This window comes from Tripterygium wilfordii, chromosome 7 (assembly GCF_013401445.1).
Source record: "Tripterygium wilfordii isolate XIE 37 chromosome 7, ASM1340144v1, whole genome shotgun sequence".
NCBI classification, from domain to species: domain Eukaryota; kingdom Viridiplantae; phylum Streptophyta; class Magnoliopsida; order Celastrales; family Celastraceae; genus Tripterygium; species Tripterygium wilfordii.
Window position 1 is genome coordinate 3,736,660 of NC_052238.1, and position 22,228 is coordinate 3,758,887.

At 36.7% G+C, this 22,228-nt stretch overlaps 3 protein-coding genes and 2 long non-coding RNA genes across 7 annotated transcripts; 1 reads left to right on the forward strand and 4 right to left on the reverse strand.

The window, feature by feature from the left end:
• Positions 1-51: 51 nt before the first annotated feature.
• On the reverse strand, positions 52-5,226 carry LOC120001853. 2 transcript variants are annotated; one of them, XM_038850353.1, is made up of 10 exons: positions 4,734-5,226; positions 4,478-4,598; positions 4,150-4,235; positions 3,674-4,061; positions 3,477-3,577; positions 3,227-3,293; positions 2,362-2,589; positions 1,295-1,738; positions 987-1,059; positions 52-580 (listed from the first exon to the last, which is right to left on the reverse strand). In XM_038850353.1, the coding sequence occupies exons 1-10, from the start codon at positions 5,207-5,209 to the stop codon at positions 336-338; spliced, it is 2,229 nt and encodes a 742-aa protein (XP_038706281.1). In that variant the 5' UTR covers positions 5,210-5,226; the 3' UTR covers positions 52-335. The 2 variants fall into 2 exon arrangements, with proteins under 2 accessions (XP_038706281.1, XP_038706282.1); XM_038850354.1 differs by lacking the exon at positions 987-1,059 and having other exon boundaries at positions 430-580.
• A 662-nt stretch (positions 5,227-5,888) lies between these two features.
• LOC120001810 (ammonium transporter 3 member 1-like) lies at positions 5,889-8,563 on the reverse strand. The gene is made up of 3 exons (XM_038850279.1): positions 7,595-8,563; positions 6,946-7,231; positions 5,889-6,610 (listed from the first exon to the last, which is right to left on the reverse strand). The coding sequence occupies exons 1-3, from the start codon at positions 8,366-8,368 to the stop codon at positions 6,087-6,089; spliced, it is 1,584 nt and encodes a 527-aa protein (XP_038706207.1). The 5' UTR covers positions 8,369-8,563; the 3' UTR covers positions 5,889-6,086.
• Positions 8,564-11,152: 2,589 nt separating this feature from the next.
• LOC120002873 lies at positions 11,153-11,740 on the forward strand. The gene is made up of 3 exons (XR_005469197.1): positions 11,153-11,288; positions 11,374-11,409; positions 11,520-11,740. It is a non-coding gene; the product is annotated as an uncharacterized LOC120002873 (long non-coding RNA).
• Positions 11,741-12,971: 1,231 nt separating this feature from the next.
• Positions 12,972-14,694, reverse strand: LOC120001351. The gene is made up of 3 exons (XR_005468836.1): positions 14,579-14,694; positions 13,807-13,873; positions 12,972-13,275 (listed from the first exon to the last, which is right to left on the reverse strand). It is a non-coding gene; the product is annotated as an uncharacterized LOC120001351 (long non-coding RNA).
• Positions 14,695-17,041: 2,347 nt separating this feature from the next.
• Positions 17,042-22,045, reverse strand: LOC120001309 (probable magnesium transporter NIPA6). 2 transcript variants are annotated; one of them, XM_038849563.1, is made up of 9 exons: positions 21,525-22,045; positions 21,345-21,425; positions 20,977-21,067; positions 20,704-20,864; positions 20,496-20,623; positions 20,220-20,357; positions 19,981-20,073; positions 19,779-19,896; positions 17,042-17,568 (listed from the first exon to the last, which is right to left on the reverse strand). In XM_038849563.1, the coding sequence occupies exons 1-9, from the start codon at positions 21,643-21,645 to the stop codon at positions 17,441-17,443; spliced, it is 1,059 nt and encodes a 352-aa protein (XP_038705491.1). In that variant the 5' UTR covers positions 21,646-22,045; the 3' UTR covers positions 17,042-17,440. The 2 variants fall into 2 exon arrangements, with proteins under 2 accessions (XP_038705491.1, XP_038705492.1); XM_038849564.1 differs by having other exon boundaries at positions 17,228-17,568; positions 21,345-21,401; positions 21,525-22,043.
• Between the last annotated feature and the right edge of the window lie 183 nt (positions 22,046-22,228).

Genomic DNA, 22,228 nt, shown 5'->3' on the forward strand with positions numbered 1-22,228 from the left:
GAAAAAAAAAAATAGTAGTAGTATAATATATTTCAATTTATACAGCTGGAATGTGTGGAAAATGTTGTGGTGAGCGACAGGCCATTGGGTGGCGTTGACGCAATCAATCAGATCCGTCGTCTTATTAGACGTTTTTGTAGTTAATTGGACGACATAGTTTAGAATCCAATGAGATAAAGCCAGGGAGGGCGTACACCTGCCAATTTAGATATATTTTAATGGGCTAGAAGGCCCACGACGCAGCCCATCCTTGTCCCTATTCATCAAGTTAGGCCCATCCTTGTCCCCATTGGTTAAGTTGAATATATACACAAATAATTAAGCTCATCACTTACTTATTCAACCCAGTTCATGTCCAAATCCTTCATTTTCGTAAGCCATTTATGTGCTTCTTCAGAAACACAAGGTTTTGATGGAATGTTCCCTTTGTTTTCTACACTGGCAGACACTGCATGCTCAATTCTCTTATCCTTTGAGATGTTTCCCTGCATCTTTGGGTGCCTCACCTTAAGTGATAAAAGACGAGAAACTTCGCCAAGGCCTCCCCATTTTTCTAGTGCACGAGCTATGTCGTAACGACCTGCAAAAAAAAAAAAAAAAGATTCTAAGACCATCATGATGGATACGAGAGAGCCAGATGGCTGAACAAACTTATTTTGAGATGCAGTCCTCACAACTTCAAAACAACATGCTATGTAATTAGCTTCTGTGGCTGACTGGCTGTCATGGGGGAAAACCAAGTTATGGCCATTTCTATATGCATTTAGGCTATGATTCGGGAGGGGAGGATTTGGGCCATTTTTTCATGAGGTAGGCAGGCATTTTTTTTTTTTTGTATTTCTTGTGTCGATACTTTCCCAACCATCCAGAACTCTATACCTCATTAGAGAAGCCGCCCAAATCTTTCAGTCACTTTAGAATAGTGCCTACAGTTTGACATTATGAGTACTAGCATCATAATAAAAATTTGATACATATTCACTAACCTGCACGCTCAAAAGATTTTCGCCTAGGCATATATGATGGGTCCATTCCCCAGCTCCTCTGAAATCGGGTAATCTGAAAGATTAAAAGGATAAGTCCAATTTCACTACATCGCATATATGGACAGAGTCGACAGACAGGCAACACAAAAGTATCATTTTTTAACATCCCACCAATACTAGACTCTTTGTGCACATTATCAAGTGGCAATTTTGTGAACATAAACAAGTGCAGAAATATAGGAAAAGTAGAAAGGCCAAGGCAGCGCAAAGATTATCAAGGGGTCACAAACAAAATTTACAGGCTATACCTCTTCCTGTAAATTCTCAAGGTTGTCCCAGTAACCCTTTGGTTTGCGATGTTTGTAAGCAAGGGAGAGATTCAGCAATGAGGCAATCTTCCTAACTCCACCCATATGTGTAATGGCCTTCTCAATATCTACCCTACCATGCCGACGAAGTTGCTTTCTCATGGGCATAAACCCCTCCTGTCCATGTTCCGAAATAAATTTCAGCAGCTCAGACTTAAGCACCTCAATATCTCTCCGCAAGCCGGGTACTCTGGGTCTTTGTCTAGAGGATACCGGATCAGTGATATCAGAAACATCCTCCTCTGTCTCATCATCATTGCCATACAAACTGAGTGTCTCCGGATATTCTATATCATCAAATGTTTCCAAAGAGTTCACGGATTCCTTTTCCTCAACATAATCACGAATTGCACACAAGTTCGAAGGGAGATCTTTATATATAACCTACAGATAGAGGCTAAATTAATTTACTACAGCTCTAGAGGAAAAAATAAAAGATATGGAAATATTTCTTCATTAAAAAAAAAAGCAAAAAAATTGATTTTCTGGGGTTATTTCAAATGGAAAATGGAATCCCAAGCAACAAAAAATCAACAAGGGGTTATTTAACTTATTTGATAGGCTGATGGAAAGTAAGCATGCGTGCTGACATACAATCAGAATTTGCATTCTAATCCGTAAAATTGGATGGGAATATAAAGAAATTTGAAGGCACCACCAAAATTATGGACAAGGGATCATTTTGATGAGTATCATTAAATGCCACCACTTCAAGATACTGCCACATTATGCAGGAATACTGTCCTTATTGGTACGACCTATTCAAGATAGTAAATAGAAATTTTAATCACGACACAAAGCAAAAGGCAACTTCATGAGACATCCAGAAAGGCCTACACTAATCAGAAAGCATATATATAGAGATGAGATGAGGGATAATTCCACATCATTAAGGCCATCAGCTATGCACACATGCTATCATATATCCATCACAGCACCAATGTCAAGCGGGGTTGCCACGCAAACTAAAATGCCAGAATACCAAACCATTGTACTCGGATACACACCTCTTCCATGATTGCCTCAGAAAGAACAGTACCTCTGCGCATTTTGGACTCCACAGTGTACTTTAGTAATGTGTGATGACTCCCTAATTTCTCTAGGAGCCACTTTCCCTTAAATGAGTCGAAGTCGCCTTCCACTTGCTCAAAACTGATCTCGCGTTCAAGATGTTCACACAAATCTAAAACAACACGTGCATGAAGCACCATATACAATAGGCCTTTGCATCCTTCCTGCATTGGAAAAGATGCAATCAAATCATAAACATGTCATAGATCAATGGTTTATATCTTAGAAACTGATGTCAATAATCACCATTTTAATCCACCAAATCCACAAAATGATTTCATAAAAGAACTTATAAAATGGTTGTGAAAAGTTCTAGAATTTCTTAACAATTTGCAAAGAGCCAGAGAGGAACATCAGTAAGTTCATATTTTTTTAAAAACTTCTTCAGGTCCTGGGCAAGACGGTTTAAATTTTACTAGAAATGATTCATTCCTACTCATTCTCCAAAAATCCATCTCCATAGATGCATAAGCTAGAAGTTTCCCAGGGGCAGTACAAAGTTAAGTATATATATTCCAAGAGAAGCTTCTAACTCAAAGACAAATTACTAAATCTAATTAAGAACAACGAAGTAAATATTCATAATGCAAATAACAGCGTTAATGAATCTACAACTTCATTAAAAACAATTCAATAAAAAATGCCTTGTTTTATACATTGATCAATAGCGCTAGAAAAAATATTGTATTAAACTAATCTTGAGTTGACAGAGAGACCATCAGAAGCTTTTAAACATATTTCATTCCAGATGTCTAAGAGAAGCCTTAAGCACAAGTTACTCAATTTTGATTGCCCTTTTACCTGAAGAATGCGGACTTTGTTGTTTTCTCGTGATAAAATTGTACTGATGGCTAGATTTGGAACAATTCTGTGGGAGAAAAGGAAAAAAAAGTAATTGAATGAGTAAATGGAAGGTGTGAACAATAACTCTATATTTGAAAAGCAAGAATAACCTCTTAACAGACCAATTATCATCAGAACATCTACCCTTGCTTCCCCAGTCATATATCAGTAGTGCAATAAGATGTTCAAGTAAGCTTATATTACTTACTCGGGAAGACTGTCATAAGCAGTCAACACATTCCAAACTGCAGGAACAGGAGCTTTTACAGTTATGCTGGCAACAACAAATCGATGAACACCCCCATCTTCCTTCAGCTCAAAACCATTTTATCAGCAATTGCTAAAATAAAAGAGCCTTCCTAGGATAAAGAATCCAGATGAGATAGAGTAGAGTCAATCAGTTACCAATAAGCCATCAAATCTGCGCAGATGAACTTCGTCCACCACACAAGGCCTACCAAGCTGGCAAGATTTCCCAAATATACCCCAATTACTCTTCAATTCACTTGGAGAGTGAGGCATGGGAGTGAATTTTGAGCTGGAATAAATCTCTTTTGAATCTCCAGATAATAATTTATCTTTCTCATGAAAAGCACCACTAGAACCCCCACCAGGCAGAGTGAGGATATCGGTCAGTATCTTATGATTCCCTCCAAAATTTCTCTCAGCTTGACAGGCCATGGCTCGAAGATTCACGGGAAGATCTGATTTGATAATCCTTTCCAAGAAAATAGCAGGAAAGTTGTATCTAGGTATCACATTGACTTCGTATGTAAGTCTAGTCGTGGTAGACCTGCCAAAATCTGTGATCAATGGAGGAATAGAAAGACATATCTCAGGGCCAAATTAAATTGTCTTTCAACTTAACCTATGTATTCTACCTAATCGCAGATTTTAAGGACCATTTCCCTTCGTACTTTTTAAAGTCCCCATCAACCATGGAGAAGTGGAGTTCATGATGATTGACCTGCAGCATAAGCAATTGTTCAAATATAGTTTAGGACCAAACAGAACATAAGGAAATGAATATGAATTTTTTTTATTTTTTTTTTATGATAAGCTACTAAAAACATCAACGAACTGTGCTATAAAGTTTGAACTTAACAATGCAAATTAGCAAATAAATTGTCAAAAAAGACAGATGAGATAAATAGACACTTAGTTGCAATTTCTATGCATATAAAATAAAGATTTCCAAAGCTTGCTTACTGAAGTCTGAACTTCTTGGAGGTCCAGCACAACACGAGCTTCAATATGCCAATATAGTGCCCTTTGCAAGCCCCTCTGCTCCAACCATATCCGGCCAGGGTGAGGGCAAGGAATTGTCGAACTGAATCAGAATGAGGCAAAACAACAGCATCACTAGAAACATCTATTGATTATTGCAATGAATTTCGGAAACAAAATTAAACTTTCACTTATAATATAAACACCAAACATTATGATCAAACACTTCATCTTTTACCTACTAACGAGATTGGGAACAAAATCTGCGAGCCGCTTGTAGTCGGTGAGAGCACTCCAGACCGATTTTATATCCGCATTCACCGAAATCTCGCCTTTAATTCTTCGCTCCCGCCACGATATAACTTCGACCTCGCAATGCACCTCTCTCTCCCCTCCTCTCGATCTTCCTCCTCTTTCTTCATTGAAATCCCGATCGAAATCAGCTAATATTTTCAGTTTCTTATGAGCTTTGTAACTGTTTCTCTTCGTCAAGTAGTTTCTTCTCTTGGAAGAAAAAGCTAGGCAGTTGTTGAACCGAGAAGGATTAAATTGTATACGTCGTAGAGATGGCGCAGTTGTCTGGGATGTGATTTGGATTGTTAGGGTTTGGGAGTTGAAGCTCGGAGCCTTGCAGGTGATCATGGAGAGAGACGCGAGTGAGTGAGAGAGCGACTGGAGAACAGAGAGGGACTCAAAAACGACCGTTATGCTCATCTTCTGTCGTTTTTGGTGGGCACGAATGGGTGGCACCAGTTAATCCTAATTTGATTGGGAGAAATCGCGAAACGTGTGGTGGGAAACTTGTATGCTGGTTGGCGATTTGGAGCCTAGCCCAAACTGCAAGCCCAGTGGGCCTAAAATAAATCCAAGCCCAGTGGGCTCCAAAATCCAGTTTTACATTTATGAACCTAGGATTAGGATACAATGAACAAATATAAAATACTTTTTGTACAATGTATGTATATTTTTTTTAACCGAGAACGAGATTATAGAAGTTATTCTTTGGATATTTGATATGAGCTTAAACACAACCATCAGACTTCGTCAAAATCCACTAGATTCACCAATTAAGTCATCACCCCAATGACTTAGCATGTACATACAAGTAAACAATTTGACATTAACCTAATGGTTATATTTTTTGGTTAAAAGTGAAAGATCCCTCAAGTATGGAGTTCGAACTGATGGGATGTAATTCCTTGGGATTTCCATCGTTCCATGGGCCAAGGACCAATGGCACAGGCCTACTTCCTATGAAGGGGGTTAAGAGTCATATTTTGGGCCTCAAGTCCTCTGTCTAGTCTCACTTGTGCATTGAGCTTCGATTCATGACTAAATTGGTGACCCACTATCACAAGGAGTGGTCATCCTGATTTTAAAACTGACCCAAATATCACAAAGTAACCGTTGGACCACCTTCTCAGTCACCAAAAAAATGAACATACAAGTAATTTGTAAGCATAGAGACAGAGGTATTGATGGTTCAAACCAAATTTCTTCAACAACAATGATCATTTAACAACTGGTGCAACAAGAACAAGAAATTAAACTTTCTTACAAATATGAACAACCCAGTTCAGTCCCCCTGAATTCAGACCACCTGTGTAGCCCCAGTTGAAGGTTGTGGATGTGTAGTGAAATCATCCGAGTGCAAGCCATGCTTTGTTTCATCATACTTCTCTCCATCACCCCACAAAGCATACGCCTCTTCTCCATGAACAGCATCATCTCCAATCAACAAATGCTCCTCAGACATTCTCAATGGAATCACAAAGTTTATCACAACACAGATTATGGAAGTCACAACAACATTCCATCCAATGATGAATGCGGCACCGGCTAATTGTTTCAAGACTTGTATGCCTCCGGAGCCCCCGTAGAAACCTCCTCTTGAGTTTGTGACTGGCAAGAACAGCGCGCATAGCTCTGGCTCCGCGAACAGACCGGTTAAGAATCCTCCAAGAAGGCCGGCCACAGCATGGGTATGGAAAACTCCGAGCGTGTCATCAATTTTCTGCATAAGTATCCATCTTTTGTGTACAACCATCATGGTGAACCATGGTACACTGCCTGACAAAATCCCCATCAGTATAGCAGCCCACCCTTGAACAAGACCTGTTAACCAAAAATACCATACACATCATGTTATAATAGACCAATTCCAGGAAAGAAAAATTCTCCGATGCAAATAAATCATGTGCGTACAACTCAACAGCTAGATAATTGAAACACCAATTGCTGGGATCCCTATCATAACTTATTGTTAAGGTAGGCCGGGTTAGTTTGTCTCATGCAATGATGCGGGTCCATCTGGTGTACAATTTCCTTTGACAATAAAGCACTATGAGACTAAGAAGAGATAAAGTCCAATAAAACGTCTCTCCAGCAGAGTTTTCAATGTGATCACGATCTTCAAATGGAAACAAAGAGTGTACGTATGTGGAATTTACCTGCACCAGGAGTGATGCAAACAAGGCCAGTTATCATGCCCTGAACAGCTCCAATAACAGAGGGTTTATGGAAGAAAATGACATCAAGCCAAGTCCAAACAAGAAGACTTGTTGCTGCGCAGATATTAGTATTAAGGACAGCCATTGAAGAGTCAATGTTGGCAGTGTATGGATCTCCACCGTTGAATCCAGCCCATCCCATCCACAACAATCCTGCCCCTGCCAACATCAGTAATACATTGTTTGGTGGAAATCTTTCTCTGTCCTTAGTTGATCTTGGACCCACCTGCAACACTATATCCTCACATCATGGAAGAAATAAAAGGATGAAAACATAAATAAAAACCCTAAAAAATATATATGTCAAATAAACGCAAGAGGAGTGCCTTTTAAGTCAACATGCTCAAAAAAAATCAAAGACAAGTGCATATGCAATCTGTGCAATGGGTTTGTGATAATGTGCCCAACCCAATACTATATTTCTTTTTAACCACACCATTCAAATTTGTTCTTTGATTGGATGGATCTAATCTCGAGCGGTATTACTATGAAGATCAAACTCAACCCTTTTCGAGTGCATACGAATTTGCTCTACCACTAAACCATCACCCAATCCCAACACTCACACAATATATTTAGAATTACTAACCCAATAAGCAGTAGTGAGGCCAGCAATCCCTGAAGAGAGATGAATGACATAGCCACCAGAATAGTCCATGACACCCCAATGAAACAAGAACCCACCACCCCACAAACTAAAGGCCCCAACAGTGTAAGAAAAAGTTAACCAAAGTGGCACAAAAGCCATCCAAGCCTTTATATTCATCCTCCCAAGCACTGATCCGGCTAAAATTATCAAAGTAATCGCCGCAAACACACACTGAAACCACACCATGGAAGCCATCGGATAAAACGGTAAGATCTCTGCCGTTTCAACCGCCCCGTTTTTATAATAATGCGTCGAAGCAGGAAGCGCGGCCTGTTTGATCAAAAACTTCTGTCCAAGAGCCGGCCCCGCTTTCCCCCAAAAAGGCAGGAGCTTGTCCCCAAACGACATCCTGTAGGCCCACGTGACCCAGCATATGACGACGGCAGCGAAAGCGTATAGAGCCATGAATGCAGAGTTCACGGCCCATTTCTTCTTGACTATGCTTCCGTACAGGATTACCAGGCCCGGAACGCTTTGGAGGCCCACGAGCGTGGCGGCGATCATTTGCCATGCGTTGTCTCCTTTGTTTAACCAGTCCGGGACCGAGGCGGAGCCGCCTTGGTATGCCACCGGGACTGGGTTTGGAGGCGGAGCACCAGCCATATCTTGACTTGTTCTGATGGAAGAAGAAGCGTCAACAGCAGAGTGTACAGAGGGAGGTTTACCTTTCACATATATATATATTGCGTACGAGGATGGCCCACAGTGAGTCATTTAGAACCGTTGATAAGAAGATCAACGATGGGGATCTCTGAAGTGTCTAAAAACAGTATTTTGTCGTATTAGGCAGCAATTAACTGTGCATAAAACTTGAAACCAGTAAAAAGACAGGGTGTTGTTGGTTGGGAGGAGGTGATGATATCCGTGATTCGTGAATCTGGAATTGAGAATCTCTCCACATTTCAATGATTTCATGGGCTAGAGAGTTGAATATTCTCCTCAAATTGAATATATGATTTTTGCTTCCTTTTTAATCTGTGATAGTGTGCTGTATTACAACTGGTGTATTAATTGTTAAGACCACATTAATTGGTAATAATAATACTATAATGGTTTCCTCCTCGTTTAGCAAAGAATCGACCATCTATCTATCTATATCTATATCTATATCTATACTTATATATAAAGCAGAGGCTCTATCAACTATTGTTATTATTGTGACACATGGTCTGCTAAAAATCTCACTTTGTATCGACGTGGACTCTCCACTCTTTCTTTATCACCTTTTCAAGCGCTCACGTTATTTCCAAACTGAATTGCCCAAAGCCAAGAAAAAAGGCAAAACAAAACCTCACGACGCAATCAATTATGCTCTTGAACGCCTCTTCTCCTCATTCATGAATCGGTATTAATGCGATGCACGCATTCCTCCATCACAAACTTTCGTTATTTGAACCACAGGCTCCTTCGTCTTTCTCTGCTCCGCTTTTTCTCTGCTCTTTCTCCAATCCTCTGTATATTCGCATCCTGAACCAATTCTCGACGAAACTTCTAGAACTGGAATAGATTCTCCCTCACCAAGCAATTTCTTCTTTCTCGAACAACCCTGAGTTGTAAGAAGGAATTGAGTTTGAGAATCAGAGCAGTTGTGGCTTGTATTAGTGGTGGACGGATATCTGATATCGTCTTGGGAATTGACGGTCAAGATGTCACTGCAAATAAAGGCAGTGGTGGACAGGATCATGAAGGAGAAGGAGAGGGAGATGCAGGGTTACATAGAAGAGCAACCTTTATTTTCAATTACCAGGTAAACTCGAAAATGTTTATGGTTTGATATCATGACCTCAATCTGTTCAAAAGCAGCACAATTTGTCACTGTTAGAGACACAATTTGTCACTTGATTTCTAAACCTATATACCAGCACTGGGAATCAATTAATCTGAAATCTGGCGAGCTAATAAGCCCTGATATGGTTCTTTTGGGCGTGCAGGGCAATGACAGCCTATTTCCCTCGATAGTTTGTTTGTTTGTATTTTTTTTTTTTGGCTTTTTAATCTGTTTTTTTCCTCATTCCTTGGGCTAAAAAACACATGCAGGGTAAGCTAATCCATCTCATTCCATGTTTGGGAAAGCTCAAGAAGGTAGTGGTATATCTTTTGAATCGTTAAAAAAATATATGGAGGCTTCTCTATTACATATTTACATGTTTGATATGGTCTTAAGTAATTGGTTGAATTATTTTTTTCCATACTATTAAGCGGTAAAAAATTTTTAGTATGTAATGAATGCCATGGAAGAGAGCTCTACGGATCTCTATTTTATTATACAATGATGCATTACATACACATGGAACTTTTGTTCATCTCTTTCGACATGATAAAAGTAGTGTTGCTATTGTGGCACATGAAAAGTTTTCTAAACGTAGGTATGTGGAGGTAACACTATTAACCATCACTTTTCACATTAGGGAGTTGAATTCTTAATTTCATTGCATTTGGTTCTGACTAATGGTGTATAATTGCAGAAATTAATCATCATTCCTTTGGAAAAAAAAAAGAGCTAGGCATTGCATTAAAGGGGAACCAAAAAATGGTCGTTGAAGCTTTGGATGTGAGTAGTACAATTGATTTTTTTAGTGGTTCTGAAGGAAGCGTTAGTCGCGGACATTCAGGACAAGATCATGAAGGGGAGGGAGATGTAGAGTTACATAGAAGAGCAACCTTTATTTTCAATTACCAGGTAAACTTGAAAATCTTTAACTAACTTATTGATTTTTTAACTCCAAATACTGAAATCTTGAGCACTGGAATTATAATCATCCACACACAAGTATGAGATATATTAAGAAAATAGCATAACATATGCAATTTGATGAATACCTAAATTAAACCCATTCCATAAATTCTTTAAAATTGCCTTTCACCTTTACAGTGAAGTTCTGGCATATCAAAATCTTGATTTCATCATTTATAGGGAATTTCAATATGAGGTTTCTTGATAAGTAACAAAAGGGGGAATGATAGATCAACATTTTCATTGATGTATAATCCTGTTGTACAGGCTTGCTTGGGAAATTTGGGATAACCTTCTTAATAATTAAGGAGGGTTTCCCTTTTGATTGGTGGATTTCAGTGGATTTAAGGAAACTATACACAATGATAGGTTTATCACCAGCCTATTTTTAGGCTGGGTGCAGCTTCCTTCTTCCATTTCGCTTTTTAACTATCTTTATGGTTTGGAAGGTGAGTGTAGGCTATCAATCAGTGAACACAGCGACTTTTCCTGCTAATTATAGTGTTCTGATATGTTGAATTATGAACCAGGGCCTTTTCAATTAAGAAATTGACACATTTCAAAGAAGGTATTCTTTCAATTGTTTAAGGCTCAATCATAAGCATTATAGTTGCCCCACCGTGATTCTCTCTTTGACTAATAAAAAACTTAAATTGATATCTGTTAAGGGAAATGAAGTCCTTTTTCAATTTGCCAAGAAGTATTTGCTTGCAATTCAAAAGGTTTAGCTGGCTTTGCTCATGACTGTAATCCTCAATATTTTCCTCTTTTATATTAGCATATATTTGTGTACTAACAAAACTGTTTTTATCTCTCCTTAACATATTTTCACTGAATGGAGGAAGAAACAAGGAAGTTAACAGGAGCAAGGGAGAAGGTTGTCGACAGGTCAAACAACGGGTAAATTTTAATTTCATCTTTCATTGAGGAATCATAATTATATTGCATTCTATTTTAACGCAATGTATGAATTGGTGTCAAGCAGGATTCAAAACACTAGAAGATGAGTTGGGGCATAAAGGTATGGAAAAATCTTAAAGATTCACTATACATATGCCATATTATGCTATGTAATCCTCTATTGATCCACCATATTATAAGATTGCCATATATTTCTCTATTCATGTAAAGGTTATGGAAGTGAGACCTGTGATAGATTGGGACAAAGGTCATGCCCTGGAATACTTTCTGGAGACTCTTGGGCTTAATAATGCCAGATTGCCAGTGATGTTCTTCCAATGTACATTGAAGATGACAAAACTCAAGGTTGTGATTTTTGACTGCGAAAACTCAACATTGGCATATGTGATTCTTTTATACCTTCTAAATTTGTAAGTCTACAGAAAAATACAGGTACAAATTCAATGTTTTAATTCAAGATTGCTTGCTACATTGCAAAACTCATGTCTTTCAATTGTTTTCTGAGTCATTTTTACTACATCATTTTCGTAGGAAATACATAGTAATAGCTGTTTCAATTTCTATTCTTTTGATTTACTAAGTTATTAAATAGAATATAATCGTGGTTGTATATGTGTGATTTGTGTCCATTTGAATTTCTATCAGAAATTCCATATATGAAATTTGGTATTGTAAGTATAAGAACTATTGCCCATACTTGCGCATGCTTTTAAGTGGGGAATTGAAGTTGTTTCTAGGATTCCAAGAGAGACCTAATCAAACGATTTACTTCCTTGCAGTTGAGACTTTTTGCAACTGTGTGGACATCATGAAGCAGAAGGTGCTAAATCTGCAGAAAAGCTTTTTTTGTAATATATTTCTTGACTATAGATCTTTAATGGCAAAGCACTTAAAGGTTAGTTCACAAAAGCAGTTAAAGTTTTCTTTATAATCTAAGTTATCGTGTTTACATGTTTAATTTGTGCATTTTTTGTTTCTGCTTTTGACTAACTAATATGGCCCTCTTTTAGATGCATATCCTATACCAGTTTTTTAGGTCTAAATGCTTCAATTGTTATACAAGTGAGGATGGTATTCGAACAAATTCGTCAGGGGCCAGTAGGATAAAGAGGAATGCGTTTCAGAGTGAAATTTGTACTAGCTTGCCTCTCTGTGAGTTCTACTACTCCTTTGCTAATATGCTTTTATTCTTGAATTTTCAAAGCGTTTTTGTTCTACTTTTGAGTAGATGCATTAAGATGATAAACATCTGAGCTGCTTCTTGGAATCTGAACCTGACCTAGGAAAACCAGACATTGGTGCTGCTAAAGACATTGGTGCTGCTAAAGCCGTTTTATATTCCCTTTTATCTCTCTCGAACAAACTATATTGAGCAATTGACATTCCTTAGTACTTCTTTGAATCATAGAATGCGGGGTGGCTTTTGGTCATTTTTCCCACATAAAACACCTATAGTGACATTTTTTATAGCTTACAATGAAGGGTAGTGGTATCAATATATGTGATTATGCAAAAAGGACCTCACAATGATTTCAATTAAGTAAAAGAGCAGTGTCTTGACTTGCTTTGTGAGGACTGTTTTGCTAATGTTCGAAGTAATAACTGCTCAAATGCATTGTATACAAAATATATTACAAAAGTTGCATACATGTGATGGTTCCAATAGGTTCCTATGCAGAATCCATTAAACATTCCTTTAAAATATTCTATCAATGAAACTTTAAAGTGTAATGACATGTAATGACTCTACTAAAAGTGTTGTTATTCAATGGCATTTAAATAGGTGTCTATTGGAACTCATATATCATTCATTGACCTACCTCGAATATGTAGTAGAAACTGAAGTCATCTAAATCATATCACTCTTGGGTCCAAATCGCATAGTTGTACCGAATGCACCAGAACATCAATTACCATGTCGTGAAATCCAAAATCATCTAAAAAAATTTCACTTCCTGTTTGGTTCCTGAGAAAGTATGAAGAGCAAGTGGATAAAGATTGGATCTTTATACAGAGTGAAAAATGAGTTCATGCCATAGAGTGAAGTTTTGATAACATCTGTTAAATTTGTTACACTATTTTTCTTTTCCAATTAAGCAAAGTATGGTAACATGGGCCTTCATCTTCCTAATGATCTTTCAATAATCAACGTAAAGAGAAAAGAGTAGAAAGGAGTGATGAACAAAGCAAAAAGAAATCACTTGAAAGTTGTAAGGAGGCATAAGAGAACAAATGTGAAGTGGCATAAACTGCTATAACAAAAGAGACGAAACAAAATTTACTTAGAACTTAGAAGATGTGAAACACCCCAAAATAACTTACCGAAAAGATGCAAAATAACGATAGAAGCAACAAAGTTTTCACCCATAGAAACCACCTAATCAGAAAACATAACTTAAATTCTATAAAACTTAAAGTTCAGAACTGACCTACATGTACCTTAGTAGGTTTCACCAAATCAGAAAGAAATTAAATATCAAAATAAAAATTAACTTACCTACATCATAAACAGCATCATGTAGTCCCCTGCTAATCATTGCAAGCACCCAAGCCATGAAACTAACCTGAGAAAAAAATACCAGATTAGTTGAACAAATCATAACAGACCCAAAGCAACTTCAGACAGCCATTGTTAATAATAGTTTATTAAAAATTGAATTATGTATTAGTATATACGCTGTTTAGAAAATGTTTAAATTTTGATGTCTCAGTCAAGGCAATGCTTATGTGTTCTACTTAAAGGGAATTGCGACAAAAAAGAACAAGGAAATTGATCAAGAGTAATGCATGTTGGTATTTGTTTTGTAGAACCTAGGAGGTTATTTCAGTTTGTTCCTTATGTTTAATTAAGATTAGAGTAATTTTCTTTTTTAAATAGGTACAGAAAATCCATTGTCCATATTGATTTTCACCTCACTTTCATCTTTGTTCTTACATTGCATTAGGTATTATGATTCATCAACAAGATTTTCACCTCGCTTTCATCGTTGTTCTCATCTGAGCATTTTATATAGATATCTACATTGAGAGACTTCAAATTTGTCATGTTTCTATCCAATATTATTTGGCAAAACCTTCTAAATAATAGCCAACTTGAACTTTTCTAATGTGCAATAACGTTTAACAAAAAGGGAAAAAACCAAGCTTCAATGTAGAAACATATGGTTGTCAGACTAATTGTTGATCCCAATTAAAAATTTTCAATATAAAATAAAAAACATCTTAAAAACTAAGTAACAAAACTTTAAAAATATATATGTATATCATACCCGCGCGATGCGTGGGATCCCGACTAGTGATAATAATACTGCAAAGCTAATCTGCCATTGACTTTCTTGGCAGTGGAAGTTATTTCTCTGAATATAACCGAGGCCAGTAACACACACAAGTCCAGTAGTCAGTAGAGCAATCTGAGTCTGCTTGGTCTCGAGCCAGAAAAAAAAAAAAAAAAAACTGAAAGGAGAGAGAGATCTGGACGCAGTCATGGGCACGACGATGTTTCAGTTTTTAGATCATCTCCAACCCACAATATTATTTTGGGGACAATCTCTCCCTCATTTTAATCAAAAATCTATTTTAAGAAATCTTTATTTTAACAGCACTTCTAACACATCACTCATTTCAATATCATATCAAATATTTTATTATTTTTTAATATAACTATTTTTAACTACCTTCAACTTTTATTTATTATTAATAAATACAAATAATATTGTTTTAATATTAATAATAATGTTAATTGATATTAATTTAAAATAATATCAATAAATATATCGTAAATGAATGTTTTTTAATATTTTTTTTTAAAATTTTTTTTTAAAAAAATAAATAAATTGTCTACCATATCTTATTTCAATTACTACTCATTTTATCTACCACTCAATTCGTTATCTCAAACATTATCTACACCACTCGTTTCAACTATCACTCATTTCATCAATCTATAAATGAAATCATTTGTCATAACACTTTCACCAATTTTCAATCTCCTCTTGTTCACTCATTTCCATTTCGTTTTTTCTTGCAAACTTTAACATTCTGCAAGCAAGCAGATCTCGTTGAACATTTATGTCAACTTCATCGGGGATAATAAATTGATATGGTTTGTATAATAATTATTATTATTATTATAAATAAGAATAATGTTTTTTTATTTTAGTTGTTTTAAAATTAATGTCTTTGTTCTCTCCGCCACAAATAAATAACCTTTTGTTTTAATTGAATACCATTGTATTAAAAAAAAGTCAAATAATAAAATATGGAATAAATAAAGATAAAGATAACATGAATATAGGATAATGATTCAAAGGCCACAAATGGGCAAATTCTTTGTTCTCTCCGCCACAAATAGTCTTCTGTGAGAGAAGCAGCAGCACCATTCAACATCGGACTCCAAGTAAGAAGAAAAGAGGAATAGTGTAGTGCCGACAAGAGTTCCCGCGCTGGAGAGAAGAATTAGGGGAGAGAATCAATAAAATATTATTTTTTAGTCTCCCCAAGAATGAGGGATGTTGTGTAATTTTTTCTATTTTGAGGGATTTGTTGAGGTATCGGTTGGAGCAAGATTTTTTAAATTTCATCCCACAAAATGACTTTTTTCTTATTTTGCTATACGCGTTGGAGCTGCTCTTACATACACTAATAAATGGGAAAAGGACTATTAATCTACTATTAATGGATATGTTTTTATATTAAAAAAGATATTAGAGAATTAGTATTACTTTGAATAAGAACTTAATTATAATGTTTTTCCTCAATATGGTAATTACTATGTTTTGGAGGAATAAAAAAGGACAATACTCAATCCCAGAATGATGGGCAAACGACATAAGATTGATAAGATCAACAATTTCTATTTGGATGAGTAATTTTGTTCATACCCTTTTGTCACCTTGTCGTATGCACCATCCATTTGTGTTGATTTCAACCACTAAAAATAAAAAAACTTTTTTTTTATAAATATTTATGTTTATACTAATCTTGGATCAAGTGCATAACACTTTTCATTAACGCCAAATTATTTTATGCTCAATATGAAATGCATACTTACAATGAGAAAAAATGACAAAAGAGTATTTTTTCATCCCTCAATTATTGGTCGAGTTTTATTTTCGTCCCTTAACTTTTTCTCATTTTTTCGTCTCCTAACTATGGGAAAATATCATATTTGTCCCTTGAATAAATCCGACAACCAAAAAATCCAACGTGTCATCCTATTGTTCATCAGATTAGAGTTCTCCGATATGCCAAATAGGTGTCACTCAAGCATTTCTCAACCCCAATCTCACTTGAAGGACGAAAATGATACTTTTCAATAATTAAGAGACGAAAACAAGAGGAAAAAAAAAAGAGCTTAGAGAAGAAAATGAATCTTGCCCCATAATTGAGGGACAAGAAATACATTTTTACTAGAAAAAAATAAAAGGTACTGATAACTATTACCCCAAAGACACTGTTAAGAATAGACTACGATATATCACACTCTCACCTAATTTTTTTAACTTAAAAACCATATCTAGCAGTCATTCATCATCATTTTCCAAAAAGAAAATAAAACAAAACGCATTGCATTAATGACATGCGACCCTCTGCTCCTCTCTATACAAGCAATAATAGCGAAGGGAATGTTCTTGCTGCAAGCCTGCAACTGGTACAGAGGTAAACAAATACAAGGATTTATCCCCTTTATGTTTTATAAGTTGCGTTTAGACCACAAACAGGGGATTCAAAAGTAAGAAAGGAAAGCACATATTCCATTCCATGACCAAGAAAATAATCCCAGTATTTTTTTTTTTAAACATAAAATGATAAAATAGATATATAAGTTAATATTACATGAAGAAGACAAACAGGGATGAACGTTATAGCTGCCTCTACTGACTGCACACTAGACCGGATTTTTGCTTGTATAATCATATGAAAGGTAGATACGAGCTGAAAATTGTTAAATGAAAAGGTGAAATGCATGCTGAAATCAATCACCTCCTAAAGCCTATGGCTAGAGAACTAAATGCATGAAATCGCACCAAAGAATTTGATTAGACACGCAGCATGAGCGTACGCGGATTCCAAATCTGTGTTCATTGTGCTCAACCCAAGGATTCAAAGCTTGGGCCTCAAGCACACGTCATTCACTTGAAATAATCTTGTCTTACTGTGATAAAACCAGGGTTTGACCCATCTTCATCCTTCTGCTTCCAAACTTCCCCATTTCCTTGAATGTACCAGGATACTTTTGGAGATAGAGGTGTATATAAATCTGCATGATTGAGCTCAGAAATTTTAAAACAAGAGTTCATACATCCAGTATAAACATCTACTGCCCACAAAACAAAACAAATTAGGCATCTCAATGACAAGTATATGAATATATGATGGGCACCTTGTTTGGGTGTATATATAAGCATGGAAAGAAAAAAGAGTAAGAACTAGCCCAACTTCTTTGAAAGATAAATCCAGTTCTATTTTTCTCTCCTGTTCAATGAACCGAATAATAAGGCCTTTCTCTTCCCAGCTACTTCAAAAATGACAGATATGTATGTATGTTTCATGGCCACTCAGGAAAAAGGTCATGGCCAGTCAAACTGGCTAAACAAAAGAAATTGTCAAGGGTAACATCAACTATATAGAGACATGAATTGTTATTGCACAGAGCTTGCAGGAAGTTAAAATTGAAGATCAACAGGGCATGGAACATGTAAAACAAAGCGAATTACAAACCATGGTTAAAATAAATCAAAAGTGACAGTTAGTTGCCAATTTTCATAAACATCGTCCCATGCTGCCTCGGAAAGGATTCTGCAGTAGTATTTACCCAAGTTTTCATACAAAATGTTCTGAACTCTTTGTTGTACATAACAAAAATGAAAATCTAATCGCTAATGTCGTGTGAAACATACAAAAGGACGGCTTGGTTATAGTGGCTTCAAGAATTTCCATCAAGAAAACAACAAAGATCACATCAGATGCAGAGAGTAAATATCATTTTGGAAACAATAATTTGTAATGCAAAAATTTGGCATCTGTGCAATGCCTTTCCTAAAGCTGAAATGGAGAACAACAATAATGAATTTCACGCATCTTTGCAAAGATCCAACCATTTTAGGATACAACTTACAACACCCAACTCCATCCACATGATATCTATCTCCATACTCTCAATATTCTCATGTCCTACTCGTGCAATACAAATGAAATTTAACAAAGCCAAAAAAAAACCCATGAGGTCTCGGTGTCAAATTATGACAAGATCGAACCTCCATACTGTACAATGACAAATATATTGTGTGGTTGGCCCTAACAGTAACAATGAGATATGCAGTATACGGTGATAGGAAGAGAAAAAGCACACAGAAGAATTTTCACATGTTTTGGTAGTTTGTCAACATCAGCAAAGTGAGCAGTTTTCAAATAAATCCAGGATTACTCCACATTTATACTAATACCCAACTGATCCTTATTGCAATAGAAAGCTTGCAACCTCAAGGCCTTAACCTATCTTCCATGCTGGATGGGCCAGTGGCTAGAGCAAAATGACGTGCACTGGCCATTTCACTAAAGTATTAACTACTACACAAATAATTGAACTGCTACTCATCCCCCTTTCTAGCATCTTGAGATATCAATTAGTCAAAGCAATGCTTAAAGTTGTTTATGAGAACAAATTCCTCAAACATAACTCCAATTTTCTTTCTCAGGATAGTCTATAAACGCAGTGCATTCAAAACTAAGGTGATCAACTGATCATATTTGCTGCTGAATGCCTTCGTGAAATTAGGGTCTTCTGGAAGTCCTTTTTGTCTGTTCTGAAAGGATATTGATATTCATGACATCTAATGATAGTTTGTTTATGCTGACATCAGGTCTTTAGTTTGTGCTTACTAACTAGTAGTAAAGTTGCTCTGCAACCTAGAGGCTAGGGGTTCAATTCCGGGAAACAACCTCCCACTACATGGGTAAGGTTGTCTATATCTCGTCTCTCCCCCACCCTGCCTCCACTACTACAGGAGACGTGTGCCTGAGTTGCTTACCCTTTTAACCTTTAGCTTTTACATCCCTATAAAGTTTCCCGATCAAATCCTGTACTCATTTTCTTCTTTTTTCTGGGTCACTCTTTTCTCTAAGCATTCAACATTTTGCAATCACATGGAAATACCTTCCTGTTACTGAAGACTTATGTTTACCTTGGCCTATTCCGAACACTTTGATGAATGACAAGTCTTTGAAAGTTTCAGAGTTCTAATATCTCAATTATACCAGCACACATAACATGGATATTCTTTATACTTTACAATGAATTTATACATGTAAACACCCACATAGAGCCGCCTCTATAAAATCATATATAAGTGTCAACGCATTTAAAATTTAGTCATCTAACACAATGATTGAGGCTCAAAAAAAGCAATAATCACCGTTGCAGAATAACATGTATGAGAAGATTCTAAAACGAGCAAGATTCAACCGCACCTGTGATAAGAGGTGTATCCGGCTCTCTAGTACTGTGCAATACCGCAGTCCCAGACAACACAGTTATAAACCCACATAACTCTGAAGCTATGCTGCTAACACTTTGGCCAGAATAATCCTAGAGAAAACACATAGGCAGTAAGAAAATCTCCCTCACATGCACACAAAAATATGGAGTTCACGAGCATGTGTTCAAGGATACCTTGAACATTATCACACTAGCCAAAATCGTGAAAGATGTAAACATGGCATAATAAATAGGAGAAACCACTGACGTGTTGAAAGTATCGAGAGCCTGCAACATGCCCAAATAAGTACTACGAAATGAATTATATCAACAACTCAGAAACTATTATGGACTAAGGAACAGAAGAACTGCACACATTTTAAAAAAAGGAATAGAAGAACTGACCCTGAAATAAGCACCTAATAGATACTAACCATGTTTAGATAATTTAATTGAGTGATGATACATGTAACAGAGACCGTTGCAAAAATCCACGTTTGAAAGTATTTGGCTTGGTTTTGGCCTTCTATCGTCAACTTTATTGCAATACCGATGGCTTTTACACTCATAACCTGCAAAATTGGGAATTCATTAATACTTAAATTGGAATACAAATGTCATGTTCACAAGTAAATCAAGCAGGCATAAAGAAAAATTAACAAAGAAAGCGTGTCTTAATAAGTATTAACCACAGTTCTCTAACAACATACTGTCAACGACCCTATAATAGAGCATATTCCGATGTAGACCATTATGTTGGTTTGGCCGTAGTTTGGACCGCAATACAATATGAGTACTAGTGCCACTGCCACCACCGAGGCAGTATACAAAAGGAATGCTGAACACAAGAACACATCAAATCAATAAGGATGATACCAAGACATAAGAGGACACATATAATATACACCAGTAGCACACCTGGTTGGATTGCTAATCCCCAGATTTCCGTAACTGAATTTATAGTCTTCTCTTCAGGTGCATGAAGCACAATCATTGTTGAACCAACTATGCACAAAAGACATCCCAAAATCCCCATTTTCTGCAGTTTCTCCTTCAACAAGAAATGCGCCAAAACAGCACTGGCCATTTACATTAACAAGTAATTCCCCATCAGAGGAAATTAATTTAAGTATTACACACACAAAAACATGCGCACAGTGCACCTATTTTTCAACTAAAAATCAACTATACCTGACGATAATGCTCAATGCACCAAGGGGGGTCACGAGAACAGCAGGGGCATAAACGTAGGCCACAAAATTGGCAATTTCTCCAACAATCACTGTATAAATTCATGCCACCGTTAAAAAAATTTACAAGGATCCTAGAATACTGTAAGCCAAACAATTCAGAAACACCAAATCAAGCAAATTGGAACCTCTAGCTCAAAAATTATCATCTTCAGGGGAAATAGTGAAATTAACTGCAGAAAATTTTTAGTCTCAATTTTATCTGAAAAATCTTATTTGGTTTTTTCTTCAATTAACCCAATACTAAAACGTAACCACCATCAATATTACCAAAAGAACTATAACAGCAACAGCCTAAGAGAAACTTACTAGTAACCATGCCCACCCACCATAGTGGCTCTAATAGATAACCATACCCACCAACACCTGCAATAACCATCAACCGATCACCTAATTAATTAACACAACCAAACTGTGATCAAAATCTTCAATACAACAATAATTAACTTCCCAAAACGAAAGAAAAAAAAGAGAGAGAGAGTAAAATACTAGCACGAGGGCCGCTGGCGCTGGCCTTCTTGAGACCCTTCTTCTTTATGATGAAGCTGGAGCCAATGAAGGCGCTGGAAACCACAGCCAGAATGAACCCTATAAGATTGGTCGAGTACATCTATACATACATACATACACACACATACATAAACACATATATGTATAGATGTACTTCCCTAGGTATTCACTCCAATAGATATCTGACACTTTGGCGCTGGTAACACCAAAATCTATCTCGAATTAGCTGACAATGACGCGAATTGAACGGGACACAAGAGTGAGGGAGCAAATCGAGCTGGAAAAGGAAGGAAGGAAGGAGGAACAGGAACCCTAGGGTTTTGAGACTGTATGTACAGTAGATTCACAGACATGAACGATTTTGTTGGGATGTTGACCAAAAGAGGTAGCAGCATGCCAGCATCATCATCTGTATCAATTCGATGCCGTTTTGGAAGCGAAGAGAGAAGAACCGGGCGGTCATTATGGGTGCGTGCCTGCCAGTCATCTGCGCTGCCCTGCCCTGCCCCCACATTCGTGCTGGACGACCGGTTTATTTTAATCTTTCATCATCGAATTTTGGACCGCCACCATATGGAAGGATATTCTCTTATATATCATTTTATTTATGTTTATTAAATTTAATATGCACTGACTAGCCTTATAAGTTATAAGTTTGTCACATGCAACATTTCATTATTTTA

Bases quoted from the DNA above. Each gene is read 5' to 3' on its own strand.
- LOC120001853 (XM_038850353.1), bottom strand. From the start codon at position 5,209: ATGAGCATAACGGTCGTTTTTGAGTCCCTCTCTGTTCTCCAGTCGCTC. The intron at 3,578-3,673 runs GTAACTGATTGA...TTTGAGCTGAAG, and splicing joins GCAGATTTGATGGCTTATTG to GAAGATGGGGGTGTTCATCG. The intron at 2,590-3,226 runs GTAAAAGGGCAA...TTTCCAATGCAG, and splicing joins ACAAAGTCCGCATTCTTCAG to GAAGGATGCAAAGGCCTATT.
- LOC120001810 (XM_038850279.1), bottom strand. From the start codon at position 8,368: ATGACTCACTGTGGGCCATCCTCGTACGCAATATATATATATGTGAAA. The intron at 7,232-7,594 runs GTTAGTAATTCT...ATAGTGTTGCAG, and splicing joins GCCTCACTACTGCTTATTGG to GTGGGTCCAAGATCAACTAA. The intron at 6,611-6,945 runs GTAAATTCCACA...TTTGGTTAACAG, and splicing joins TTGCATCACTCCTGGTGCAG to GTCTTGTTCAAGGGTGGGCT.
- LOC120001309 (XM_038849563.1), bottom strand. From the start codon at position 21,645: ATGTACTCGACCAATCTTATAGGGTTCATTCTGGCTGTGGTTTCCAGC. The intron at 20,358-20,495 runs GTATGTTGTTAG...CCAATTTTGCAG, and splicing joins CTATTATAGGGTCGTTGACA to GTTATGAGTGTAAAAGCCAT. The intron at 17,569-19,778 runs GTGCGGTTGAAT...TCAATCATGCAG, and splicing joins GGATACACCTCTTATCACAG to ATTTATATACACCTCTATCT.